Here is a 22,107-nt window from a genome sequence, read left to right as displayed (position 1 = left end):
AAACAAATCACATACTTTGTGTAAACTAGTAAAAAAATGTTTTTGAGGTTGTTATGACCTGTCATCAGGCTGAACATGAGGCTATTCTCAAAGCAGATATTTTTTTAATATCAGGAAAATAATTGGTACTTTTACAGTGTCTGTAAGTCAGAGCATGTCTCTGGTTTTATTTCTGTAGAAGACAGGAAGGGCTTACAGACGACGTTGTGTACCCAGGCATGCTGCCATCTCCGCAGCTTTTCCAAAGGCCGTAGTTCTCTCAGACCAGTGTGTGTCTGAATGTGTCTGCAGCTATTTCAGTTAAACTCGGACAACTTTCTGAGCACTTCTGTGTTTGTCATCGTGAGGTTGTGGCTTCTGTTTCTGCACTGGGCGAGTATTGGAGAGGTGCCCAGAGACCTCATGGTCCCCTTGTTCTCTTTTGCAAGGCGCAGTGCAAAAAGCTCTCGATGTTTTGCTTGGGAAAAGGCACGTAGTTTTGCTGGCAAATAATCATGAAACAGGTCATGAAAGTGCTCCGCTGACACCCAGCTGAAAACCAGTATAACCTCCTCTGTCTGTGCAGGCTGCGTTTGCCATCACATTACCAAACTTGGTAGCGGGAGAAAAAAGCGTTTGGTTAAGGCACAGTGCTCAGCCTTCCCTGCGGTGACAGGCCAGGGCTCGTGGGCCAAGCTGAGAACATTAAGGCAGCAGTGTGGTCAAGATCTGATGGGCTCTCAGCCAAATGGCCAAGATGAGTCTGCAATGGGCAGGCAGCCCGGGAGAGCAGGTACCTGTGGATTTGTATCTTTAATTTTTAATGCTGTTGGAGCGAAAAGCTGCCTCCCTCTCCCCTGTGGATGGGTACAACCTCCCAGGCAGCCAGCGACTGGATCTGTAGAGCCTGGGTCTCTTTGGTGTCCCAGCCATCTGCCTGCTCGGTGTTGCCGTGCTGTTCCCAAAACGCTCTGGTACAGGGGGCCTGGGGTGGGGGCTGCTGCCAGCCTCTGGGCACTGCTGTGTCCCCTTGCGTGAGCTTCCCTGCAGACAGGACCCTCCCCGGGGTGTGGGTTGGAAGCACACTGGAAGGAGACTTATGGAAAGGCTGAGGGAGCTGGGCTTGCTCAGCCTGGAGAAGAGAAGGCTGAGAGGGGACCTTAGAAATGCCTACAAATATCTGCAGGGTGGGTGTCAGGAGGACGGGGCCAGATTATTTCCAGTGGTGCCCAGCGACAGGACAAGGGGCAACGGGCACAAACTGAAGCAGAGGAAGCTCCAGCTGAACCCGAGGAAGAACTTCTTCCCTCTGAGGGTGACGGAGCCCTGGCCCAGGCTGCCCAGGGAGGCTGTGGAGTCTCCTTCTCTGGAGAGATTCAGTCCTGTGCAGCCGGTTCTGGGTGGCCCTGCTTGGGCAGGGGGTTGGACTGGGTGATCCCCAGAGGTCCCTTCTAACCCCTGCCATGCCGGCATTCTGTGGCTGGTGGGTTGGAGGGAGAGGGGTGCCAGCTGGGGAGCGAGGGCCTGGCTGTGGGAGTGGAGCTGCGCTTGTGAAGCCATGAACCCCTAGAGACAAACAGACACGTGACTGACAGCTCCTGCTACAGTGCAGCAACATCGCTAAAGGCCATGGAAATGAGATCTTGGAAGACACAGCCCCAAACCCTTCACACATCTGTACAAAAGCAGCCAGCTTTTGGCAGTGGTAGGAGAGAGATTTGCTGGGGTTGCACGTTGCGAGAGCTGTGCTGAGCCGTCAGCTGTGGACAGGAGAATAATGTTGAAGTGTGGCTGACCCTCAGTTAGGATTCCCAGCCGTGCAGGCAGCACACATAACACTGCGCCTCCTTCTTCTCTCTCTGCAGGAACATGACATTGAGACAGCTTTTGGAGTGGTCCATGTCACCATGCGGGGCACGCCCAAGGGGAACAGACCTGTCATCCTCACATACCATGACATCGGCCTCAACCGTAAGCTCTTGCATTCCCAGGACCCTGAAAAAGTGGTTGTTCATGGTGTTTGCTCTTGAGTGTGGGGACCAGTGGGACTGGCCTGGAGCTGAGGTGGGACAGGTCATCCCAGGGTAAAAAGATAAAGGTCTGCAGGGGAGAGAGCATGTGGCATGCCCCTGTCCATTCTAACAGCCCTTGAGGGTCAAAATAGGTCCATGCACCACACTATAGTGCTCTAGCTGACTTGTTGTGCAGTGTGATAGAGCTGCCATAAGTTCCTGGATGCTGGGCAGGTGAGCAAGTCCCTTTTACAAGGCTGGAGAAGTAGTGTAATGTTTGTAGTGGGCTTAGTTGGTCTTTCCACGTGTCTTCCCACCCAACATGTAGTGTTAGGTTCACACAGGTGCTCCTCAGTGTGCGCTGTGAGTACCCAAGTGCTGCAAGGCCCTGTTCTCCTGGGCGGGCGTGCTGGGGTGTCATTTGTCTGCCTGCCCTCCGGTCAGGACAGTGAGTTTGCTGGGACTCGCTGCTGCGTGGCAGGCAGTGGGGCACGGCAGCGTGCGTCACCCAGCAGCCGCTGCCCCGCAGCCTCAGCGGGGGTCTGGGCTCATGCAGGTGTGAGCCGTGGTGTTTGGTGGGTGGATCGCAATAGAACTTCAGGAAATGTCTCATTTTGGTTTTGTTGTTGTTGTAGACAAATCTTGTTTTAATGCATTCTTTAACTTCGAAGACATGCAAGAGATCACTCAGCATTTTGCCGTGTGCCACGTGGATGCACCAGGCCAGCAGGAAGGAGCCCCTCCATTCCCGTCTGGGTAAGAGCTCGGGGGAGACCCTTGTTGTTCCAGATGCGGTCTGGACTGCGGTGCGGACTGAGGTAGCACCCCGCTTAAGCCAGCTGGGACTGCCGGGCTGAGTGCAGTGGGAGGCAGCTTCCAGGGGCAGAGGAAATGGGAAGATGAGGAGGCTTCCCAAGGGGCAGTCAGGGAACTTTCTTACTACTGAGGCATGGGTAAAGCCTCACTAGGGGTGAGTGCTGGTACCAGCTTTCCGACTTGAGCGTGAGCCCAGCACACTGCAGTCCAGCTGGCATTCCTTGCTCCGTCTGTCCATCCTCCTACAGAAGTCTGACTGCCCAATAAAACACAGCTCTGTGTTAGTCTTGTTCTGAGGGAAGGGTTCCATGCAGTTGGCTGGAATATACAGTACCGTTGCAGAATAGTCACCTATGCGCATGCCTGTGAGTTGTTCCTTGTCTCTCTTACCTTGGGCAGAACTGGCAGGTAACCTCTGTCGAGCTGTATTTGGAGGTGCTTTGATTTCAGTCTCTCTTGGTTTTCAGGTACCAGTATCCCAGTATGGATGAACTGGCTGAAATGCTGCCCGCTGTTCTGACGCACCTGAAGTAAGTCTCTGAAAGGAAGCACGGTGAGCCAGCTGGGTGCAGCCAGTCCAGCACCTGCCTCTGGCTCTGCTTGCGGCAGCTGCTGTGCTCACTGAGTTGTCCCAAGAGGCCTAAGCGTCTCCTAACCTGTGTAGCCCTGTGTGGTTCTTACGCTGGGAACATGGTCTGCCACATTACACATTTTATGGCTGCTGCATCACTGCTGGATCGTTTTGAAAATGAACCAGAAGTGGACAGCTAGATGCAGAGAGGGGAGAAGCTTTGCCTCTAGGGATGCTTCAGCTGTGAGATTGAAATTAGCCTTGCTGATTGTGAAATGCCTGTATTTCAGCCTGAAAAGCTTCATTGGGATTGGACTGGGAGCTGGTGCTTACGTCCTCAGCAGGTGTGCAGTAAGTATCTTTGCATTTCCTTGTGACTTACGTGAGCTGTGGTCTTCCACTGATCTAACAGACCGTCTGTGGGGCGCTGGCAAAGTAGCAGTAATTACAGCAGGCCTGCAGGGAGCCATGTGAGAGTTACCTTGCATCCAGATGGTTAAATTGGAGCAGCCAAGGCTACTCTGAAGCTATGCCAGACGTGGAAAGATGGTAATGTGATGTCTTTGAGACAGGAGAACCCATCCTGGCTGCTAGGAATAGCCAGCCTTGTGTCTGCACACAGGCTGACTGCGTTACTGGATGCTGTTTCCAGTGCTTGTGACACCAAACAATTGAATTGGGTGATGTGCTGTGAACCAGCTCTCATGAGGAATGTGCTTTTTCACTGGAAGGAAGTAGATTTTGCACTGCACCCTTTGACAAGAGAGTGCTAGCTTTATCTTGGTACTTACTTCTACTTTTCTCTATAGTGGAGTGTTTATAAGCATGTGAACTCAGTGGACGTAGTTTAGCAGCCCAGGAATTTGCCTGGGTCCTTCAGAGATGGAGTTAAAAAACCCCACAGAAATCTGATATTCTCAGTAAAGTTTGCTTCAAATTGTTGAGTGCAGAGAGTTGCTGATGATTTAGGCCACTTACTGCTTCTTCAAGCCTCTTCGCCGTGCAGCTGCCTTTCCTCCAAAAAGTTCTCTGCTTCCCATCTTTCTGTTTCCTCCAGTCAGGGTTAGCCTGGGGCAGCACGAGACACTGGTGCTTGCTCTGTTCCTTGCCTTTTGTATCTTGTGTAGTTTTCAGTCTTGAAAATAAGCCCTTGTCCTCAGCTCAGTGCAGTGCCAGAACGCCCATGCTGCCTGGATGGCAGACAGCTTCCTGCTGAGGACAGGGTTGTTTCCTTCTGCCTAACCAGTGCTGGTCTATGCAGTGGGGCAGAAGAGCCGCTGTAAATTTCAGCTGCGGAGGGAGCCTAGAGCGCAAAGTTCTCTGGTTGTGTTGCATTGCTGGGTTTGTGTTTGCAAGCAGTTCTCAAAGTATCTTGTATCCGTGCTCCCCACACGCCCCGAAGGTAAGCTGCAGGGTGGTGGGGGTGCCAGGCTGGAGCAGGGGCAGTGGGGGTGCCCCCGCGGCTGGAGCTCCCCAGGCCTCTGCTCAGACTGCAGGTGCCTGCGGGGCCTCAGCACCATTCCTGGGCCATTTGCCACATCTTGCCGTTTTGCCACATCTCCACTGGGAGACTGCCTCTTCCTTGAGGAGCGGAAGGGAGATGCTCTCCAGGCACAAGAGTTTGTCCAGGTCCTTCCCGGAGGTGCCGCATCGGAGCAGAGAGAGTCACTGCTTGCAGCCCTCGAAGGGAGCCTGAGCAGGACCTGTGGCTGCACCAGACGCATAGGTCACCAGAAGATACTGCTGAGGCCATCTGGGGCTGTGGGTGCGGTGTGAGCAGTCAGTCCCTCAGTGCCGACAACTGAATCGAGTAAGATCTGCCTGGGAGCCGGCTTTAGGCCAGGCTCTGAAAAGGCCACTGCCTGGCCGGCACAGGAGCTCCCCACTTAGCCTGCATTTTACTCTGTCTTCCTTTTGCAAGAAGCTTTCCAGCTGCCGCGCCTGCCATTAGGACTAACGTGTGGGCTGAATAACCCTGCTGAGCGTGCCTGTGCTCTCTCCCCACAGCTCAGCCACCCCGACCTGGTGGAGGGACTCGTTCTTATTAACGTTGATCCATGTGCAAAGGGCTGGATTGATTGGGCAGCATCCAAGGTGAGATTCTCCTTCCCCTGCACATCTCCTCTCCACAGTGCTTAATGAACAATGTGTAGAGTAAGACGAAAAAGGACAGAGTACAGGAATTTGTCAGTTTATGGCAAAAACTGTACAATCTCATTTCTGTCCCAGCTGCATTCCCAGTCTGGGTGTAGGACGGCCTCTACCATAGGAGCAGGGGTGGGTGTGATCGTCTGTGAATGAGAAAACCTGGTAAAATGCTTGGAGATCAGTGGCTGTTGAGCACTCAGCTTTCCTCTGGTTTAGTAGTCATGCTTGCAGACTTCATTTGGCTGAGGTTGAATGGATCTTTTAATTATTCTATTATTCTGGCCACTTGCAGTCATTCTGGGTTCCAGGTTTCTGGAGAGCTGTGTGTTGTGTGTGCACAGGCTTCTTGGAGCCTTGCACGCCCATCCCAAGCTTCAGGCATTCATTTCTTAGATCACTTGAATAGTTTCCTTGTTGTTTTCTTTACTCTGAGGAGCTGCTTTGAGATTTGTAATGAAACTGCATTTTCCAGTTATTGTCCCTCCTCCTCATTCACGGTCACTTCAGTTTTCAGGCTGGACAACCAACATAGTGGATATTGTCTTGGCGCATCATTTTGGCCATGTAAGTACCCAGCACATGTTAATGTTGCCCGTGCAACTGTACTTGGAGCTATAACTTCCGTATGTACCTGCTCTGAAATAGCTCTGGTCCATCAAATAAGGCTTCCCACAGATGGTACTATCTTCTCTGTGTGGCAAGCCTGCATCCAGGGCTTTGCACGCTGCAGGGAACATGCGCATCCTCACACTTGCACTGACTGTCTCCAGGCTCCAGACACGTTAAAGAAGTCCGAACCATTAGAAGTCCTGTCTTTGTGGTGCCTAAGCAACTGTCTGCAGAGCCAAGTGGCAGCTGGTTTTCCGTAGCCAGCATGGAAGTACTTGGGCTGTGGGCAGAGCAGAGATCAGCTGGGAGCTGACAGTGGGATATTGTACGTGTCCAGATGTTGAATTGCTGCCTTCCGCTCTTCATCGTCCCCTTCAGTTTCAGCAGAGACAAACCTGCCTCTCCTGAAAACCTGGGATACAGCAATGCCTTCTGTTTGGGATTTGCTGGCTCCCAACCAGCAAGCTTGCTGGGCAGCTGAAAGGGTCTGTGCCTCATGCACGCCATGTTTGACATACAGCAGATCAGTCCCTGACCTGGAGACCTCCTGCCACAACACACATCAGCGTGGGAAGGAATCACATATCTTCCTCCTGCTTAGACCACATGCTGTTCTCACTCCACTTTGGAGCCCCTTCATCATATGTAGTGCTTCCTTGCATTTCTTTTTTCTCTCTGTCTCTCTCCAGCTCTCATTGGAATGCAGTTTCTTCACAGAACTGGGTGCTGGGATTAATTTTTCCTTTGGTCCCAGTGCTGGGGCTTACCTATAGAGCTTTGTTTCTTTAGCATTAAGCATAAGTGGAAGACCTTCCTAAAACAGAGTGATTTTTATCTGTACAAGTATTGCCAAGGCTCAGGAGCTAACTTACGCGATCTCGCGATACCTTTGGGCTCCTGCAGCAGCGCGTGCACTGCCGTTTGTACAGGTGTGCGCACACTGCCAACGTACGTCACAGAAACGCTTAGTGTAGCCTAGGTACCAACGCAGTCTGGAGTCGCTGCCCTCTGTGTTGTGGTTCACAGGGCATCAGTGAGTATGGAGGCAGTTTAATGCTTCAGTATCTTTATGAGTATCGTTTCTTTACTTGTAAAAAAGATGATGTTCACTGTCTTGCAATTCTGCTTTTGTACAGGAGGAACTGCAGGCAAATCTAGATTTGATCCAAACGTACAGGCTTCATATTGCACAAGACATTAACCAAGATAACCTTCAGCTGTTCCTCACCTCATACAACAGGTACAGGATACCTTTTTGCCTGCTAGGTTGCTCCCATAGCTTCCATGCTCAGTAAATTTGCTGCCATATGTATTATGGTGTTGGATGTCATATGAACCTTTGTCCTTAGCCTAGTCTTCAGCCATTATCCTGAGCCAGGCTCAGCCTCAAGCCTGGCTGACCCTTTCACACCCCAGTAGATCATCTCTTAAGGTACACAGCAAGCTTGCTGTCAGAGCATGGATCCTGTTTCCTGGCAGTTACTGCTGGGGCTCCTGCTCCTGGCACGACACAGGGAGTGATAACATGTTGCTTGGGTGCTGGAGCCAGCACTCCTAGTTGGATTTTGTACACTTCCATGATAACCAATTTCCTCTGCTGATTTGATGGAGAATTGTTCTCTTTTGTCTTTCAGTCGTAGAGACCTGGAAATTGAGAGACCAGTTCTTGGCACCAATGAAAATACTGCAAAAACACTCAAGTAAGTTGCTGTGTATCAGCCTGTGCTTACTGTGCAGTCCCTTCAGCAGAAAAGCTGTTGCTGGGTCTCTGCAAGAACCCCACAAGCCCTAGAGCCGGGAGGACTGTTCAGACTGTCCAGGCTTTGGTGCGGTGCTGTCAGCTCGAGTGGGGCAGAGAGGTGTCTGGAGGCCCTGCCATGGAGAACAGACGGAGATTCTCTAGAAGGCAGGGTCAGAGGCGTCCGTGTACCCACCCAGCAGTCACTGGACTTGCTGAGCTGTTAGTTTGGTTGTTTTGCATGATAAATGAGGGAGGCAGGTTTCTGTTTGTTGCCACTGACTGCCTTCCCCCACTTTGCCAAAAAAAAATTACCTGCACAATTCTCCCAGCAATGACAGTGGGTTCTGACTGCAGAGAGTGCAGTGGTGTTTTCCCACTTTGGCAGTGACTCTTTCATCTGGGAGAGGATAGTCTGCGCAGGGTACCGCTGAGAAGGGACAGACACTGGAGAACTAGTGACAATCAGCACAGGGTAATATAAGTAAATTTTCAGATTCCAAGCAAGAAAGCAAAAGGGGCAAATTATCTCCGGTGTGTAGAGCGCGTGAAGGCTGCGAATTGCAGTGCTGGGGCAGGATGCCTGAGCTGAGCTAGAGACTGCTGCCCGGGCTCTGCTCTTTGCTCCTCGGAAATCGTATGTACTTGTGCTTCTGCCAGTCCCAAGAATGCTTTAGGCATCCGCAGCCAGACACTCTAGATCTTGGCTAACGTAAAAGAGCTGGATTTCCCTGCTAGGTCTCCAGGCAAAGCCAGTCGTGCTGCGCTCTGTCATGCAGGCAGCTCTAAGTCACCGAGCACTGTCTGTCCGTTCAGGTGACTCATGGGCATCTGCAGACCCTGAAAATACTTCTGGAAGCGTGTATCTCTGTGCCAGCAGGCTGACATACGGATCCCCCGCCTCCTGAGAGGTGGTACTCCACTGACACTGAGCTCTGTGGCTCACAGCCTCTCTACTCTGATTTTTGTCATCTAGTCAACACACAAAAGTGAGGCCTCTAGCCACCCCTTCCTTACCTGGATCTGTCAATGGATAGTGCAAATTCACAGCCACTTGGTCAGTGACCTCCTGCGTATGTTTTACACATTGAATGTTAATTCTTCTTCTAGAATTACAATACATATAAAAAATGGATATGAAGGCACAGGTTTGTCAACAGAGGCTTTGTTATCGTGACATTTTTCAGTATATTCCCCAACACCTTTTGTGCTTCTTTCTAAAATCCGAGCCCAAACACAGTGCTGAGCAGTAGCTGGCCTCAGAAGCATTAAACTCTCTTGGATGTGGTTATTCTTAAATTCCTAACAGACGTTCATTTCAGAGAGCGTGCTCCCTTTTGCAGCCTGAGATGGTGTTTCTCCCAGCCCTGGGCAGATCTTCCAGCGTGTGTGCAGCAGTCGTGGTTGTTGGTGTGCATGGAGGGGACAGCATGGTGCGTGTGCAAGCACTGGAGGACGTTTTGGTGCAACAACATGCCATGATGCGGTGGCAGGCGGGGATTTTGCTGAGCGTTGTTCAGCTTTCGTAAGGCTGTTGGTTCACCGAGCTCAGCCTTTTCAGAAATCCCTTAGAGGCACTGTGAGTAACGTCTCTCTGTTTTGGGTTTTGACCAGGTGCCCTGCCTTGCTAGTGGTTGGTGACAACTCGCCTGCCGTGGAAGCAGTGGTACGTATAAGTGAAGTCTTCCCTCATGACATTGGCCCCACAAATCTCTTGGCAAACCTGCCTCACCCAGCAGTGCTTTCACCTTGCCCAGAACTAGTCACGGAAGGGGGCTCTGTCCCAAGCTCTTTTCTAGACCCCGGCGACTGAGACCTGTCAGCCTCTGGTGGGAGAGCTGAGGCTCTGGAGGCTTAGTGGCCCTGCAGGGCAGCTCGAAAGTGGGGCTGCCAGGATCTGAATAAGAGTCCTTGTGCACAAGCCTATTGCTCAACAAGTGATGCAGAGGATCCCTTTCAGGAACTTGCATCTTTCCCTGAGCTCTGCCAGGCTGCTGCCTGGAGTTCAGTTCAAGTCATGAATTCCTGTTCTCTTGCTGTTGTACTGAGGCTGCCTGGGGGTTAAAAGTAAGCAGTGTGACTCCAGTTGCTGTGGCGGGGAGTCACACAGAGCTCTGCAAGAGCACTATCACAGGGAAGGCAACACTTAGAAGTGTCTCCTTCCTGTTCTTCTCTGCAGACACCTATAACCCACTTCCCTCCCAGCACAGTTCATAAATGAGGCATGGCACAGCACAACGTGGTTGTGGTGGATGTTGCTCCTCCCCTTCAACCAGTGATTGTGGGGAGACCAGGGGTTTGTGAACAAAAGAAGTTGTCTTAAGAAACCGTGGAAGAGTGTGGGAGTCTCCTAAAGCAGTAGCTGGGACCTAGGAGCTGTGCACAGAGAACTGCTCCAGGGCATTTGCTGATCGTGGCCGGTTGCCTTTTCATCAGTCTAGTCTAGAAGACTGAGACATTCGTCAAGTTTTGACTTTGCTAGGATAATATTCCTGAGGATTCTCATTGCTTCCCAGCCACAGCTGGGGGATGGGGTAGGGTCTTCTGGAGCTTGGCTTGCCTGTCTGGTTGCCCGGGTTCCCAGCTCATTATAAGCTCCCCTTCTGGGGTTGCTTTTCCTATAGGGCCCTCGCCTGTTCCTTTTTTGCAGCAGTCTTACAGAGGAGGGGTGGCCATGGCCTCCTTGTCTGGCCGGGGGATTGAGTGATCTCGCTCCATGCTGCACTGCACCGAAGTCTCCTTCATTCCCAGTCTTGCTGTCAAAACCCAGAAGGTGCTCCAGGGTTTCATGGTGCATCCCCAAAATCAGGGGATGATTTCCCTTGAAGTCACGGCCCTGTCTCTCAGAGCAGTGACATTTTGTCACCACAAGCTCCCTTGGGAGCACCTGCCTTTGCTCTCTGCATCTTTCATTCACTGTTCTCTTCCTGCATGCTCTCTGCCTTCTTGCTCAATCCTTCTTGGCCCCAGAGAAGCTCCCATTGCTGAAGACAGCCACTGCCTCTGTTGCAGCTGCCCCGCATTTTACATCTGACTCTTCAAGTTTTCTGTGTGATACCATATTCCTCTTTCCTCCTTTTATTTTAGGTTGAATGCAATTCACGTCTTGACCCGACCAAAACTACCCTTCTGAAGGTGAGTGCCACTCCAGAATCATTCCAGCCAGCACAAAGACATTATTTCTGCTGAGGCCAGCTCCACTTAGGTTTTTGCCTTCCATACATTTAGCTTTAAGAACTTTGTGGACAGTCATTCAGGGCTGTGTTCTCTCCTGCCTGGAGCCAGACTTAGGAGAGAAGAGTTTGTTGGGGGTCCCTGCATCCCTGCTTTATAGCCACTTCTCTGCTGCCTTCAACCGGCAGGGAAGAGCTGTTGAGAGTTAGCAGAGGTGCCCTGCCTCCACCCTGCTCTCTGCCAGCAACAACGTCACTTCTTCTAGCTTTATACCCATCCTTCCCATCCTCACCTGTGGCTCCACAGCGTGCCAGAAAGCTGCTGTATAGAAGTGTGAAGTGACAGGTTTGGGAAGAGTGGCAGGAGGAGGCAGGATGGTGGAGGGTTACTCCTGGGCCTCCTGAGTATGGCCTGAGATGCAGCCTCCAAGGTGCTGGGTGCCTTCAGAAGCAGACTCCCAGAGGACGTATCGCCAGGCCTTGCTTCAGCTGCAGAGACGAGGTGGTAGAAGCGTTCCTCGTGCAGGCTGGCGCCGTCAGCCCCGTGGGGTGGACAGCGCTGGCACGGTTCTGGGGCTGTCCTCCTGGGGTGGCAGGGGTGCTTCAACCTGCCTTCTGTTTCCCGTTGCAGATGGCTGACTGCGGGGGCCTGCCCCAGGTCGTTCAGGTGAGAAGTGCCTCTCGGCTGTCCCCCGGCACCGGGCTGGTACGGAGCCCCTTGCTCTGCTGGCACTAAAGCTGCGCTTTCTGTTTCCACAGCCCGGCAAGCTGACTGAAGCCTTTAAGTACTTCGTGCAGGGAATGGGCTACAGTAAGTGGCAAAAAACATTTTCTGTTTTGAAGCGGGGGTTGTTGTGAGGGGAACTCAGCCTTTCTGGTCCATCTGAGCCCACTGGCGTCTGTGTCCCCACCCGTGAGTTAGTGGTGTTGTCAGGAGATCCATCCACGCTGGAAAATCAACTAGTATGCTAACAAGCCTTAGCAAACCAGCGTTGCTCCCTGACCTGTGTTTACTCCACACTGCAGCTGGAGTGGTGACCCCTTTTTGGTTGCTGGTGTTGGTAAAACCTTGTAAGTCTGTCTTTGTGCCAGTCCAGAAAAGCGTGCTCCCAAGAACGGTAAATCTTCTGCCATCTTCTGTGGATACCTGCTCCGGAGGGGAAGGGCTTGGCAGTGCAGCCGCGCGGTTGTGAGGGGTACAGGAGAGCGCTTTGCTTTCTCCTCAGACATACCTGTTTCCTTCAGACTCTCACCCAGGGTAAGCGATAGCTCAGAACTGAAACCCTCTAATGGCAGAACAGAGCTGGGTGATGACTCAGGCACCCAGGGAGCCCAGAGGGAGCTGGGCTTTGATCCAGTGCATGCCCTGCCCTGTGGCTTCCTCCTTGTGCTTGGAAGCAGAAGACGTTGTGTCTGGAGTGTGTCAGGCTGACAGGTCCCCTGCCCTCGGTATGCCGCAGAGCGGGGGACTTCAGGAGAAGGCCTTCTCCGTGCACTAAAGCAGCTCTGTCTCCATTGCAGGCACCTTGGCACAGCTCTGTCTGGCCTGCCAGGGGCCAGGGCTAGGAGTCCCTTCTGTGCATGATGAAACCAAAAGCTGGGTTGGTCCGGTGACTGGCTGACCACCAGCATGGCCACTGTGGCAGCTGTGACGCTCCCAATGGCGTCCGCATGGCCAGAAGTTCTTGGCCAACTCATGGGCGTCAGGGCTGAGACGGAGCTGTCCTTTTGCTTAGAGCTGTGTGTAGCTGATACGTACGTAGTAGGACAATCATGTTCTCCAAGGCTGGCCAGAAGAGCCTGGTCCTGCCGAGGAGGGTGCTGTGTGAGAAGGCTCCCTCAGCCTCACAGCCCGAGAGAATTTCAGTGTTCACATCTCTTGTGTTCCTCATGTTGGTGAAGTCAGCAAGTGCTGTTGTCACAGGAAGGACTTCAGCAGCGCTTTGGGGTCAAATCTCTTGCAAATAGGATGCGTGGCACTGGGGAAGGACAGGGGGTAATTTTTGTACTTCCAGAATTAGTAGGTAGTCCCTGAATGGTTTTACCAGCTTTGGTGCGCAAGACTCTGCTGGCACTGCTGACCTTGGCCAGCAAGGCCTCCTCTCTCGGGGAGAACAAGAGAGAAGCAAAGCAGCAGCTCACCATTTCTAGAAACACACACGCCAGTTCCTCAACAGCTTCTTGTTCCTTCTGCACATCGGCTAAAACAGTTGGGCCTGCCTGTGATGACGCTGCAGGTGGGAGGTAATGCCGTGCAGGAGGCTCGTAGCAGAAATCTGATGCTGGTGACTCACGGGAAGACACGAATTTCTGTGCTGTACCTGGAGTTACAGAGCGTACCCCAGTGTCCCCGCCACAGGAGACTGACAGCTCTGCTGAGCAGTTGTGGTGTGTACGGTGAGGAGGCAGGGTCACCACGTACATTGCCATCTCCAGCTAAATGCATTGGAGAGATCTGGCCCTGATGGATTTCTGAGTCAGCTTGGCATCTCCCAGAGATGCTCCTTAGCAGCTGTTTTCACAAACACTGGGAGCTTTCAGCGCAGTGTGTGAACTGGGAGTGGAAGGCAAAGTAGCTGGGGTCACACTCCGACTAACTGGCTCTTCCCTGTACTCACCCCTTTCCTTGTCTCGTGTTGTTTCCAGTCCCTTATGTGCAGCTCAGCCACCTAAGCACTGAGTCAGGTACCTTCGGCTCCGCATCCGCCTCGGCCCCAGTCTGTGTGCTGAGTGGAATGACTCTCCGGGTGCATCGCTCTGTCTCGGCATGTCCTGCTGCGGCTGGGCTGATCCGTTGTACGGCGTCTGTGCTATGGTTTTTCACTTTTCATTTGTATTTTGTTGGTTGTTGCATGACTTCAGCTCTGTGGTTTTCTGGAGTGGTGAGACTGACTTTCAAAAGGTCACCTGTACAACAGCTGCCTTGGTCTGCGCAGGCACGCGCCGTGGCTGCCCTTGCAAATGACCAGTTGCACTGCTGGCATTTGCGCACCTGGGACCTTTTGAAATTGGGCCTTAAACATCTTGCTTTAGACTTGATTTTTGGCAGTGAAGAGTGAGTTTTCTTCCTGAGGGTACAGCTTCTGTGCTTACCCCGTGACACACATCCGAGTGACTGTGATACTTGCGCTGGGAACTCTCTCCTTTTCTAAGTCCCACGTGTGTTCTTCCTTGCAGTGCCGGCAGCGAGCATGACCAGGCTGATGCGCTCCCGCACTCACTCCTCCTCTAGCGTGGGCTCTGGGGAGAGCGTCCGCAGCCGGTCTCATACCAGCAACCATGGTGAAGGAAGTGCTGGAACCCCAGAAGGAATTGACCTCCAGGACGCACCTCAAACCATGGAAGTATCCTGTTAGGCAGGAGCCCCTCTTCTGGATTCACTCGCCCCCACTGAACCCACTCAGAACCTCGCATTTCATCCAACGTGGCATTAACTGTTCTCTCTAACTTGTGCATGCCCATCTGAGCTGCCACCTCCCTGGTAGTCTGTACTTGGCATTACTTTGGTCCTTTCTGTATGCCCTTGGCATCAGAGCCTCTTTAAAACTCGTTAACATCCCGTGGTCTTAGGTAAGTCACGTTACTGTACACTCTGATCCAACCTCCTGTCCGTGCTGTATATCAATCCAGATGACAGCCGTTGTCTCCCCTGTTCATTTAAATATAATTTCTGTGGCTTTGTGAGGTTTAGAATTGCTTTCTAGTTGTGCTTCTGCTAAAGGACCCTTGTGGTGCAGTTGGTGTGGCATCTGTGGGACGCAGGAAAGCAAGACCCTGGCGTTGTGGAGCTCCAGGTGCTGGAGCAGGCGATGCTCTTCAGCAGGGCTGTGCCCGGCGTGCGGAGCCCACCAGAAGGTCTGTGCGTTCCCAGGACGCTTGGCGTGCCAGGCAGCCGTGGGGAAAACAGATGGTCAGAAATCCTGTCTTGGTCTCATCTCTGTGTGTGTGTTAAGAAGGAGCAGAGAGATTTCTTACTGAGCCTCCTGAAAGGGAAAAGCAGTTAACGAGTAAACTTACGCTCACCAAGGCGCGCTATGAACCGCGTGCGAGGGATTCATCGACAGCAGCCCCGGCTGCCAGCCTGGCTCTGCCGACCCGCGGCCTCTCCTGCGCGGGGCCCAGCGCAGCCAGCACCGAGGCACGGTTCTGGCACGGCTCACGCTTCGGCATCGCGTGGGCTGTGAAACGGGCAGCGGTGCCGCTCGCCGGGGCAGAGCTCGGCCGCTGCTGCTGCCGGCCCAGGCAGGCTGTCTGCGCACGGGGGTGAGCGACTGCGAGTCAGGTCAGCAGTGTGAGCGGTGGATGCCTCCGTGCAGGCACCGTTTGCTGTCGTCTCGGAGCTCGCGGTTCTGCTGCCTTTTCACATCTGCCCGGCTCGGAGAGGGCAGGAGGCAAATGCCTGCAGCGTGCCAGGGTCCAGCTGTTAACGGGAGAAAAGGGATGAGTGGTCAGGCTGCTGCGGGCCTCGGCAGAGGAGTGAAACATCCTTTCGTGAACTGTTGAGCAGTCCTGACCCACTGGGAGCCAGCTCCTCTGAGGGTCACGCTCACGTTCTGCTCCATTTCAGGTCGGGAATGGGACTGGGAGGCTCTGCCTGAGGGGGACTTTGTACCAGTTATTAAATAAAGCTATAACGGAGTTTCGTTGTTACCCTGTGTGCTGGGGCTGTTTCTCGTGGCACGCACCGGTTTTGTCGGGTTTGGTGTCTCCTGCTGTCAGAACAGCACCAGCGTCCAGAGGAGGGCTATGAGGATGAGGAGGGGACTGGAGCATCTCTCCTACGAGGAAAGGCTGAGGGAGCTGGGCTTTTTCAGCCTGGAGAAGAGAAGGCTGCGAGGGGACCTTAGAAATGCCTCTAAATATCTGCAGGGTGGGGTCAGGAGGATGGGGCCAGACTCCTTCCAGTGGTGCCCAGCGACAGGACAAGGGGCAATGGGCACAAACTGGAGCAGAGGAAGCTCCAGCTGAACCCGAGGAAGAACTTCTTCCCTCTGAGGGTGCCGGAGCCCTGGCCCAGGCTGCCCAGGGAGGCTGTGGAGTCTCCTTCTCTGGAGATATTCCAGCCCCGCCTGGCCGCGGTGCTGTGCAGCCTGCTCTGGGTGACCCTGCTTGGGCAGGGGGTTGGGCTGGGTGACCCACGGAGGGCCCTGCCGACCCCTGCCATGCTGGGATGCTGTGACTCTGTCCTGTGCGGCCCCGCGACAGGGCAGTTGAGACGCGGGAAGGCGGAGGGCGGTCGGGCGGCAGCGCGAGCTCTGTCCGCACGCCTGCGCCGCAGCTGGGCCTTCAACAACCGAGTCTTCGCCTGCTGCTCTCCAGATGCAGCTTTGGCTCTCGAGTCTCCCGTGTCTGTCACCGCGCTGCCACAGCGGGCTGGCGGGGGCTGCAGAGGGGTCGCGCTGCCGGCCACGGGCGAGTCCCGGCCTCGCTGTCCCGGCCGCGGGCTGGACGCCTGCAGCCTCCTGCGTGGGAAGGTCTGCGGGAGAGGGCGTGGCAGGGAGCGGGCAGAGGGTGTGGGTGAATCCCAGACTGGAGGAGAGGTGAGAAATAGGAAAAACCGGCCAGCTGGATTAACGAGCGAGTGGTGAAGTGACAAAGTGATTAAATGAACAAAAACTTGAGTCTGTAGAAGACAGGGGGCTGTCAGGGAGACCAGGCCACCAGAGACCACGTGAAGTTCGTTGCTGGTAAATGCAGGTGCAGGATGCAAAGCAACGGAGGCAGGAGAACGGCTGGCGGACGTGCAGCGCTGCGGTTCACTGCCGGCTGGCTGCACTGAGAAGCGACTCTGCCTCGAGTTCCCTTAGGAAAATGCAGCAGCAGACCAGAAGAAAGGCAAAGACAATATTAAAATGACAATGAAATGAGGCAGAGGAAATAACACCACAGCGGGGGTTGGTGTGAGCTCGCTGAGGGCTGTTCCCGAAGATGTGGAGCTGGAGAGCGCAGAGCTACAGGCTGCCCATGGACAAGGAACACCGGAGAGTAAGTGAATGAGATTTTTTTAGCAATGTGGAAGGGGGATCAGAGTGGTTCATAGGCATCAGCAGGGCAAGATTTGTAGGGAGGGTCGTCATCTGTTGTATTACCCCAAGGATAACTGGAAAACCTGAAATTGTTTTCAGGTAAGCAAGTGCTTTTCCTGATAAAAATCCAAAAAGCCAAATGCAAGTTGAGAAACGAAGGACGAAGCGTTGCTTTGGGTGGCAGGAGCAATGCCAGCCAAACCCAGAAGCAGAGCTTGAGCTCGGGATCGGCTTCCCCGGGCTGGGTCCCCGACGGTGCCGGTCCTGGTGGCTGCTGGGCCACGAGCTGGGCGCCCGCGGGCGAGGGGGACATGGTCGGGCATCGCCACCCCGTGAGGTTACGGCTGTCCCTGTGAGACATGGGAGCGTGTCCTGGCCCCGCCCGGGCTGGAGCCTGCTGCACGCTCGCAGCTGCGCCGGCCTTGGAGCTTGGTGAAAGGTGCTGGGGCCAAACTCTGCTTGGCCATGCCAGATGATGCCGCGAGGCGTGACAGCCAGAAATTTTGGTTTGGGAGGCTCAGAACCCATACTGGGATTTTTTTAACTTGTTTTACAGCCAGGAGGGTGGTGCAGCCGTGGGGTGAGAGCAGGGGAGGGATGTCCACGCTTGGAGGTTTTCAAGATGGAGCCACAGCCAAGCTGGTGTCAGTCGCAGAAGGAGGAGGAAGCAGGACTGGGGGCCTCAGGGGCTCCTTCCCCCATTGCGCCCGTTGTTTGCGCTGAGCACCCGCCGCAGCCCGCGCAGACGGTTGCTGCGGGAGGCAGCCGGTTCCTGCTGCCCCTGCCCGCCTGTGGCACGGGCCGGGGGCAGCTCCTGGGCACGGCCTGCGCCCAGTGGACCCCCCGGCCAGGCTCCTGGCAGCCCCGCGCGCCACGTTGCCCCTGCGCCAGGCTGGGGGGGGGGGGGGGGGGGGGCCCGTTTCGTTCACCAGCCAGGAAGGTGCTGGGCAGCACAAAGCTGGGCTGGGGGGGGGGGGGGAGCTGAGCCGCGTTTGGGCCAGGTCGTGGCAGACCAAGAGCTGTCCCTCGCAACCCCCCGGGGCTTCACCACCGGTTCCTGGAGCAAACGCAGCTTCTCCGAGCAAAACCGCCCCGAGCGCGCCGGCAGCACCGGGTTTCGGGGGGCCCCTGGACCCCAGCAGCCCCGCGAGGCCCCGGTGGGTGGCTGCTTTCGTCGAGGCGCTTTGCTGTGTCCTGTCACGCTGCCGTGGTGGTTTCCGGTTGACCAGAAGCTCTGAAGGGCAGAGCGTAAATAGCGTGAGGATGCTGAGCCGCAGGCGACGGCCGAGCCCCAGCCCCACGGCGGGGGCACAGCGGGTGTCTGGCGTGGGGGGACGGTGCCGCACCCCAGGGCCTGTCCCAGCCCCGGACAGGAGCAAACCCCAAGGCCTGTCCTCGGGGTGGGGGAGACGGGGCCCCAGGGTGCTGGCTGAGGCAAGCAGAGGCCCCTGGGAGCCGTGCCATATCCGCACGCCGGGGTCCCAGCCGCTGGATGGGGTGAGGAGGGGGCTGTAGGGCTGGGGGTGGGACTGGTACGAAGCTGGGGCTGCTCCCCACGAACCCAGCCAGGCACTGAGCTTGGCAGCGCTGGGGAGAGACCCCCGCAGCCGGCACCTCACCCCGGCCCGAGGGCAGCCCCACGCCAAGGGGCACCCTGGGACCCCGCGGTTTGTCCCGGCTGCGGACGGCGCGTGTCCAGGTCAACCTCCGCGTCCTGGCGTTGGCTCAGCTCTCCATGGCCGTCGTGCCTGCAGCGCTCTCAGGTCTCAGCATTGGCCCTGGGCCCTGTGCCGGGGTCCCGGAGGGGCAGAGGCTGAGCCAGAGGAGGAAAAACCTCGCTCAGTGCCGGCGCGCGTCACAGGAAGCAGCGGCAGCCGCAGCCACCAGCTCCCCGGCCTCGGCACCTGAAAACACCCAGCGCAGAGCACAGGGCGCACCCGGCGGGTCCTGCCAGGGTGGGGGTTGCCTCCTTCCATCCCCCCCTCCCCCTGCCAGCGGGACCCCCTGCACCGTCGGGGCTGAGCACCATGGTGCCCGCAGGGAGAGGCAGGTGAGTGGGGGGCTCAGCCCAGGGGTGGTGGGATGGGCGGGGGGGGGTGATTTGGACAAGATGCCCCCACACATTGGGGGGAGACGCTGGGCTGGGGTGGGATGGCAGCACCCAGACGGCAGCACCGGACACCTCGGGGGGGGGGTGGGGGGGGGGGTGGGGGGGGATTTGCTCGAGTGGCTCCCCAGGGAGCTGCCCCCCCCCAAGCTCAGCCCAGCCCAGAGCCATTCCTGGGAGCCAGGGTGGGTGGGTGCTGTGACTCCTGCACCTGCACCCCGACATGGCCGTGCCGCCGGGCTCCCGGCTCTGACCCCTCTGCCCGCGGCCCACCGAGCTGCCGGCCCCGGGGCTGAGCCTCTCCTTCCCGCACAGCCGGCGGCGGCCCGGGCAGGGGGCCGGGGGCACGCGCTGACCCGCGCGATGGGGAGCCTGCCCAGCCGCGCGAAGCCGCTCAGCACCCCGCCAGCGGCTGCCAGCCCCGCGCAGCCGCCGCTGCCCACGCAGGCGGGTAAGTGCCTGGTGGCTGGGCCAGCGTCCCCAGCGAGCGCGGGCCTCTGGCCCCAGCTGGGTCCTCTGAGCCCCCCACCGTCCCCGCAGCCCCCAGCACCTTCCTGGCCCTCTGCGACTTCCCCTGCGGTGCGGGGGCAGCCGCCGTCCTCAGGATGGGGGAGCAGCTCCGCGTCCTCGCCGAGTAAGTCCCCGCACGCAGCGGGCGCTCCTGACCCCTCGGCAGCCCACGGGGCCACGACGGCGGCACCCACCCCTGCGCCCAGCAGCCTCGGCCGTTGGGATGGCTCGTCCCCCTTCCCCGCAGGGACGGGGAGTGGTGGCTGGTGGCATCCGAGGTGTCGGGCAAGGAGTGCCACGTCCCCAGCAGCTGCGTGGCCAAGGTCCGGCACAGGTAAACGCTGGGAAGGTTCCGTTCCACGGCCCCACCAGGGAGAGCCGGGACAACCCCCAGGCCAAACCCCAGCCACCGCGCCAGGACTTCGCGTCCCATTTCTCTCCCCGGGCTGAGGAGTGGCGCTGGGGCTCGGGGCGGCGGCAGGGCGTGCCGGGGTGTCCCCAGTGTCCCCCGCACTGTCCCCTGGGGCCGGGCAGGGCAGGCGCTGGGGTGCTGGGTGTCCCCAGCACCCGCTGCCCGCGTAGGTGGCTCTACGAGGGCGTCAGCCGGCAGAAGGCAGAGGAGCTGCTGCTCCAGCCGGGCAACCGCAGCGGGTCCTTCCTGATCCGGGAGAGCCAGACCAGGCGAGGTGAGAGCCCCCGGCCCCCGCACCCCTCCCCGCCGTCCCCGCCGGGTGCCGAGGGCGCGAGCGGGGCTGCGCTGGGGCTGATCCTGTCGCTCGCACCTGGAGGCAACGGCCCCACGCAGCGGTTTCCTCCCTGCTTCACGGCAAGCCTCTACCTTGCCACAGGGCCTCAGAGAAAGAAAAATTCACCCCCCCAGCAGGCTTCCTGCAGCTTTTGGTTACGCGGAGGAGTGAGGTGCTGAGGGGAGCCCGCGGGGAGATCCCCCGGGTGCCCCACTATGCGCAGCTGATGCACCGGTCCCCTGAACAGGACCCTCGGGCATGGAGCCACAGCTCCCGCTGCTGAGGGTGCAGGGACCCTGCGAGCCCTTGTCCCAGCACTCCCACATCCCCCAGTTCGGGGGTGCTCAGGGCATGGGGACACTCGCAGCCCACGGGGAGCAGAGTTCTGCCGGCCACCCCCGTGGGGCAACCCCATCCCCACTGCGGGAGGGCGCAGGGCGGTGGGGCTGGGTGGGGTGGGTGCCCACAGCCACCCAGCCACGTGCCGCTGGCCCCGTGCCCCGGCAGGCTGCTACTCGCTGTCGCTGCGCCGCGGCGAGCACGCGGCCTGGGACGCGGTGACGCACTACCGCATCCATCGCCTGGAGAACGGCTGGCTCTACATCGCGCCCCGGCTCACCTTCCCCAGCCTGCACGACCTGGTGGACCACTACTCAGGTAAGGGCCCGCGCGGGGGGATGCTCTGCGCCCCTGGGGTGCCGCTGGGCTCACCCCGCTGACGCTGCCGGCTCCCTGCGCAGAGTGCGGCGAGGGGCTGTGCTGCCCTCTGAGCGAGCCCTGTGCCACGGAAGGGGCGAGGGTGGCCCCCGTCCCTGCCATGCCCGCTGTCGTGAAGAAGCCATCACTCAACTGGGAGCAGATCGACGGGTAGGGACGGCCGGGGAAGGGGCTGGGGCTGCCCTCGCCACCCCCACAAGAGAGCCGGGGGCTGGGGGCTGCCGCTGACCCCCCGGCCGCCCGCCCGCAGCTCCCTCCTGTTCTCGGAGGCCACGGCCCCGCCGGAGGAGGACTCCCCCATCAGCCTGGGCCTGGGGGAAGCCATCAGCTCCTATCTCCTGCTGGCGGAGCCGACTGGCCGCGAACCGGACCCCGCAGGGAAGGGGGCGAAGAGCAGCTGAGGGCAGGCGCCCGCTCGGCCACAGCCCACCCTCGCTCCAGCGTTTGCCTGGTTCCAGCCACCACCGCTCACCGACACCGCGGGAGCCGGGCGCCCAGGGGCTGTGGGCCCAGACCAGCGACAGCCGAGAGCAAGGTGGGGACAGGCAGGCACTAATGCCCCCCCAGGGGCCCATCCTCCGTGGGAGGGGGTGTCTGAGCACCCCACGCAGCACCCAGCGCCCACGGGGGGAGAGGGCAGAGGCCCCACCACCCCTGCACTCCCACGGGAGCGGGGAAAGGGGACGCAAACGCCCAACAGCCAAAGCCTGCCCTGGGTGGGGGGCAGCCCTCCCTCCCCAGACGGCGCTGGGGGGGTGTCAGTGCGGGACGGGGCCGGCGAGCAGCACCCACAGCCGCTCGCGCTGGGACCAGCGGAGCAGCCGCCGACTGCGCCCAGAGGGGCTGCTTCTTCAACCTTTTAACCATGGGCTGTGCTGGGGTTACAGGGTCCTGCTCAGCATGGAACCAGTTCCAGTATCTCAATTAAAGGGCAACTCGGTCACAGTTGAGCATC

General features: G+C 57.5%; 2 protein-coding genes across 4 annotated transcripts in view; both read left to right on the top strand.

The window, feature by feature from the left end:
- NDRG3 (NDRG family member 3) overlaps nucleotides 1-15,696 on the top strand; it is a 65,336-nt gene extending 49,640 nt beyond the window's left edge. For 2 of the 3 annotated variants that reach the window (XM_075438951.1, XM_075438953.1), the window contains 14 exons: nucleotides 1,845-1,950; nucleotides 2,627-2,747; nucleotides 3,275-3,337; nucleotides 3,669-3,729; nucleotides 5,386-5,472; nucleotides 6,034-6,090; nucleotides 7,272-7,375; nucleotides 7,770-7,835; nucleotides 9,488-9,539; nucleotides 10,961-11,008; nucleotides 11,678-11,713; nucleotides 11,806-11,857; nucleotides 13,693-13,731; nucleotides 14,224-15,696. In XM_075438951.1, the coding sequence (XP_075295066.1) occupies nucleotides 1,845-1,950; nucleotides 2,627-2,747; nucleotides 3,275-3,337; nucleotides 3,669-3,729; nucleotides 5,386-5,472; nucleotides 6,034-6,090; nucleotides 7,272-7,375; nucleotides 7,770-7,835; nucleotides 9,488-9,539; nucleotides 10,961-11,008; nucleotides 11,678-11,713; nucleotides 11,806-11,857; nucleotides 13,693-13,731; nucleotides 14,224-14,402 (1,071 nt within the window). In that variant the 3' untranslated portion in view covers nucleotides 14,403-15,696. The remainder of the gene's footprint in view (nucleotides 1-1,844; nucleotides 1,951-2,626; nucleotides 2,748-3,274; nucleotides 3,338-3,668; nucleotides 3,730-5,385; nucleotides 5,473-6,033; nucleotides 6,091-7,271; nucleotides 7,376-7,769; nucleotides 7,836-9,487; nucleotides 9,540-10,960; nucleotides 11,009-11,677; nucleotides 11,714-11,805; nucleotides 11,858-13,692; nucleotides 13,732-14,223) is intronic. The other variant, XM_075438952.1, reaches the window with a different exon arrangement.
- A 3,305-nt stretch (nucleotides 15,697-19,001) lies between these two features.
- On the top strand, nucleotides 19,002-21,632 carry SLA2 (Src like adaptor 2). The gene is made up of 8 exons (XM_075438954.1): nucleotides 19,002-19,122; nucleotides 19,495-19,630; nucleotides 19,720-19,813; nucleotides 19,937-20,023; nucleotides 20,272-20,375; nucleotides 20,943-21,092; nucleotides 21,176-21,302; nucleotides 21,403-21,632. Exons 2-8 carry the CDS (start codon nucleotides 19,543-19,545, stop codon nucleotides 21,551-21,553), a joined length of 801 nt encoding a protein of 266 aa, XP_075295069.1. The 5' UTR covers nucleotides 19,002-19,122; nucleotides 19,495-19,542; the 3' UTR covers nucleotides 21,554-21,632.
- The last annotated feature ends 475 nt before the right edge of the window (nucleotides 21,633-22,107 follow it).

The sequence above is a fragment of the Opisthocomus hoazin genome, chromosome 18, assembly GCF_030867145.1.
Source record: "Opisthocomus hoazin isolate bOpiHoa1 chromosome 18, bOpiHoa1.hap1, whole genome shotgun sequence".
Classification (NCBI taxonomy): Eukaryota; Metazoa; Chordata; class Aves; order Opisthocomiformes; family Opisthocomidae; genus Opisthocomus; species Opisthocomus hoazin.
The sequence above is the reverse complement of the archived record's forward strand: the minus strand, read 5'-3'. Positions and strand labels throughout refer to the sequence as shown.

What these genes read in the sequence shown, in the direction of transcription:
- SLA2 (XM_075438954.1), top strand. Translation starts at nt 19,543, where the DNA reads ATGGGGAGCCTGCCCAGCCGCGCGAAGCCGCTCAGCACCCCGCCAGCG. An exon ending in GTGGCCAAGGTCCGGCACAG is followed by an intron (nt 20,024 to 20,271) that starts GTAAACGCTGGG and finishes CTGCCCGCGTAG; the next exon opens with GTGGCTCTACGAGGGCGTCA. An exon ending in AACTGGGAGCAGATCGACGG is followed by an intron (nt 21,303 to 21,402) that starts GTAGGGACGGCC and finishes GCCCGCCCGCAG; the next exon opens with CTCCCTCCTGTTCTCGGAGG.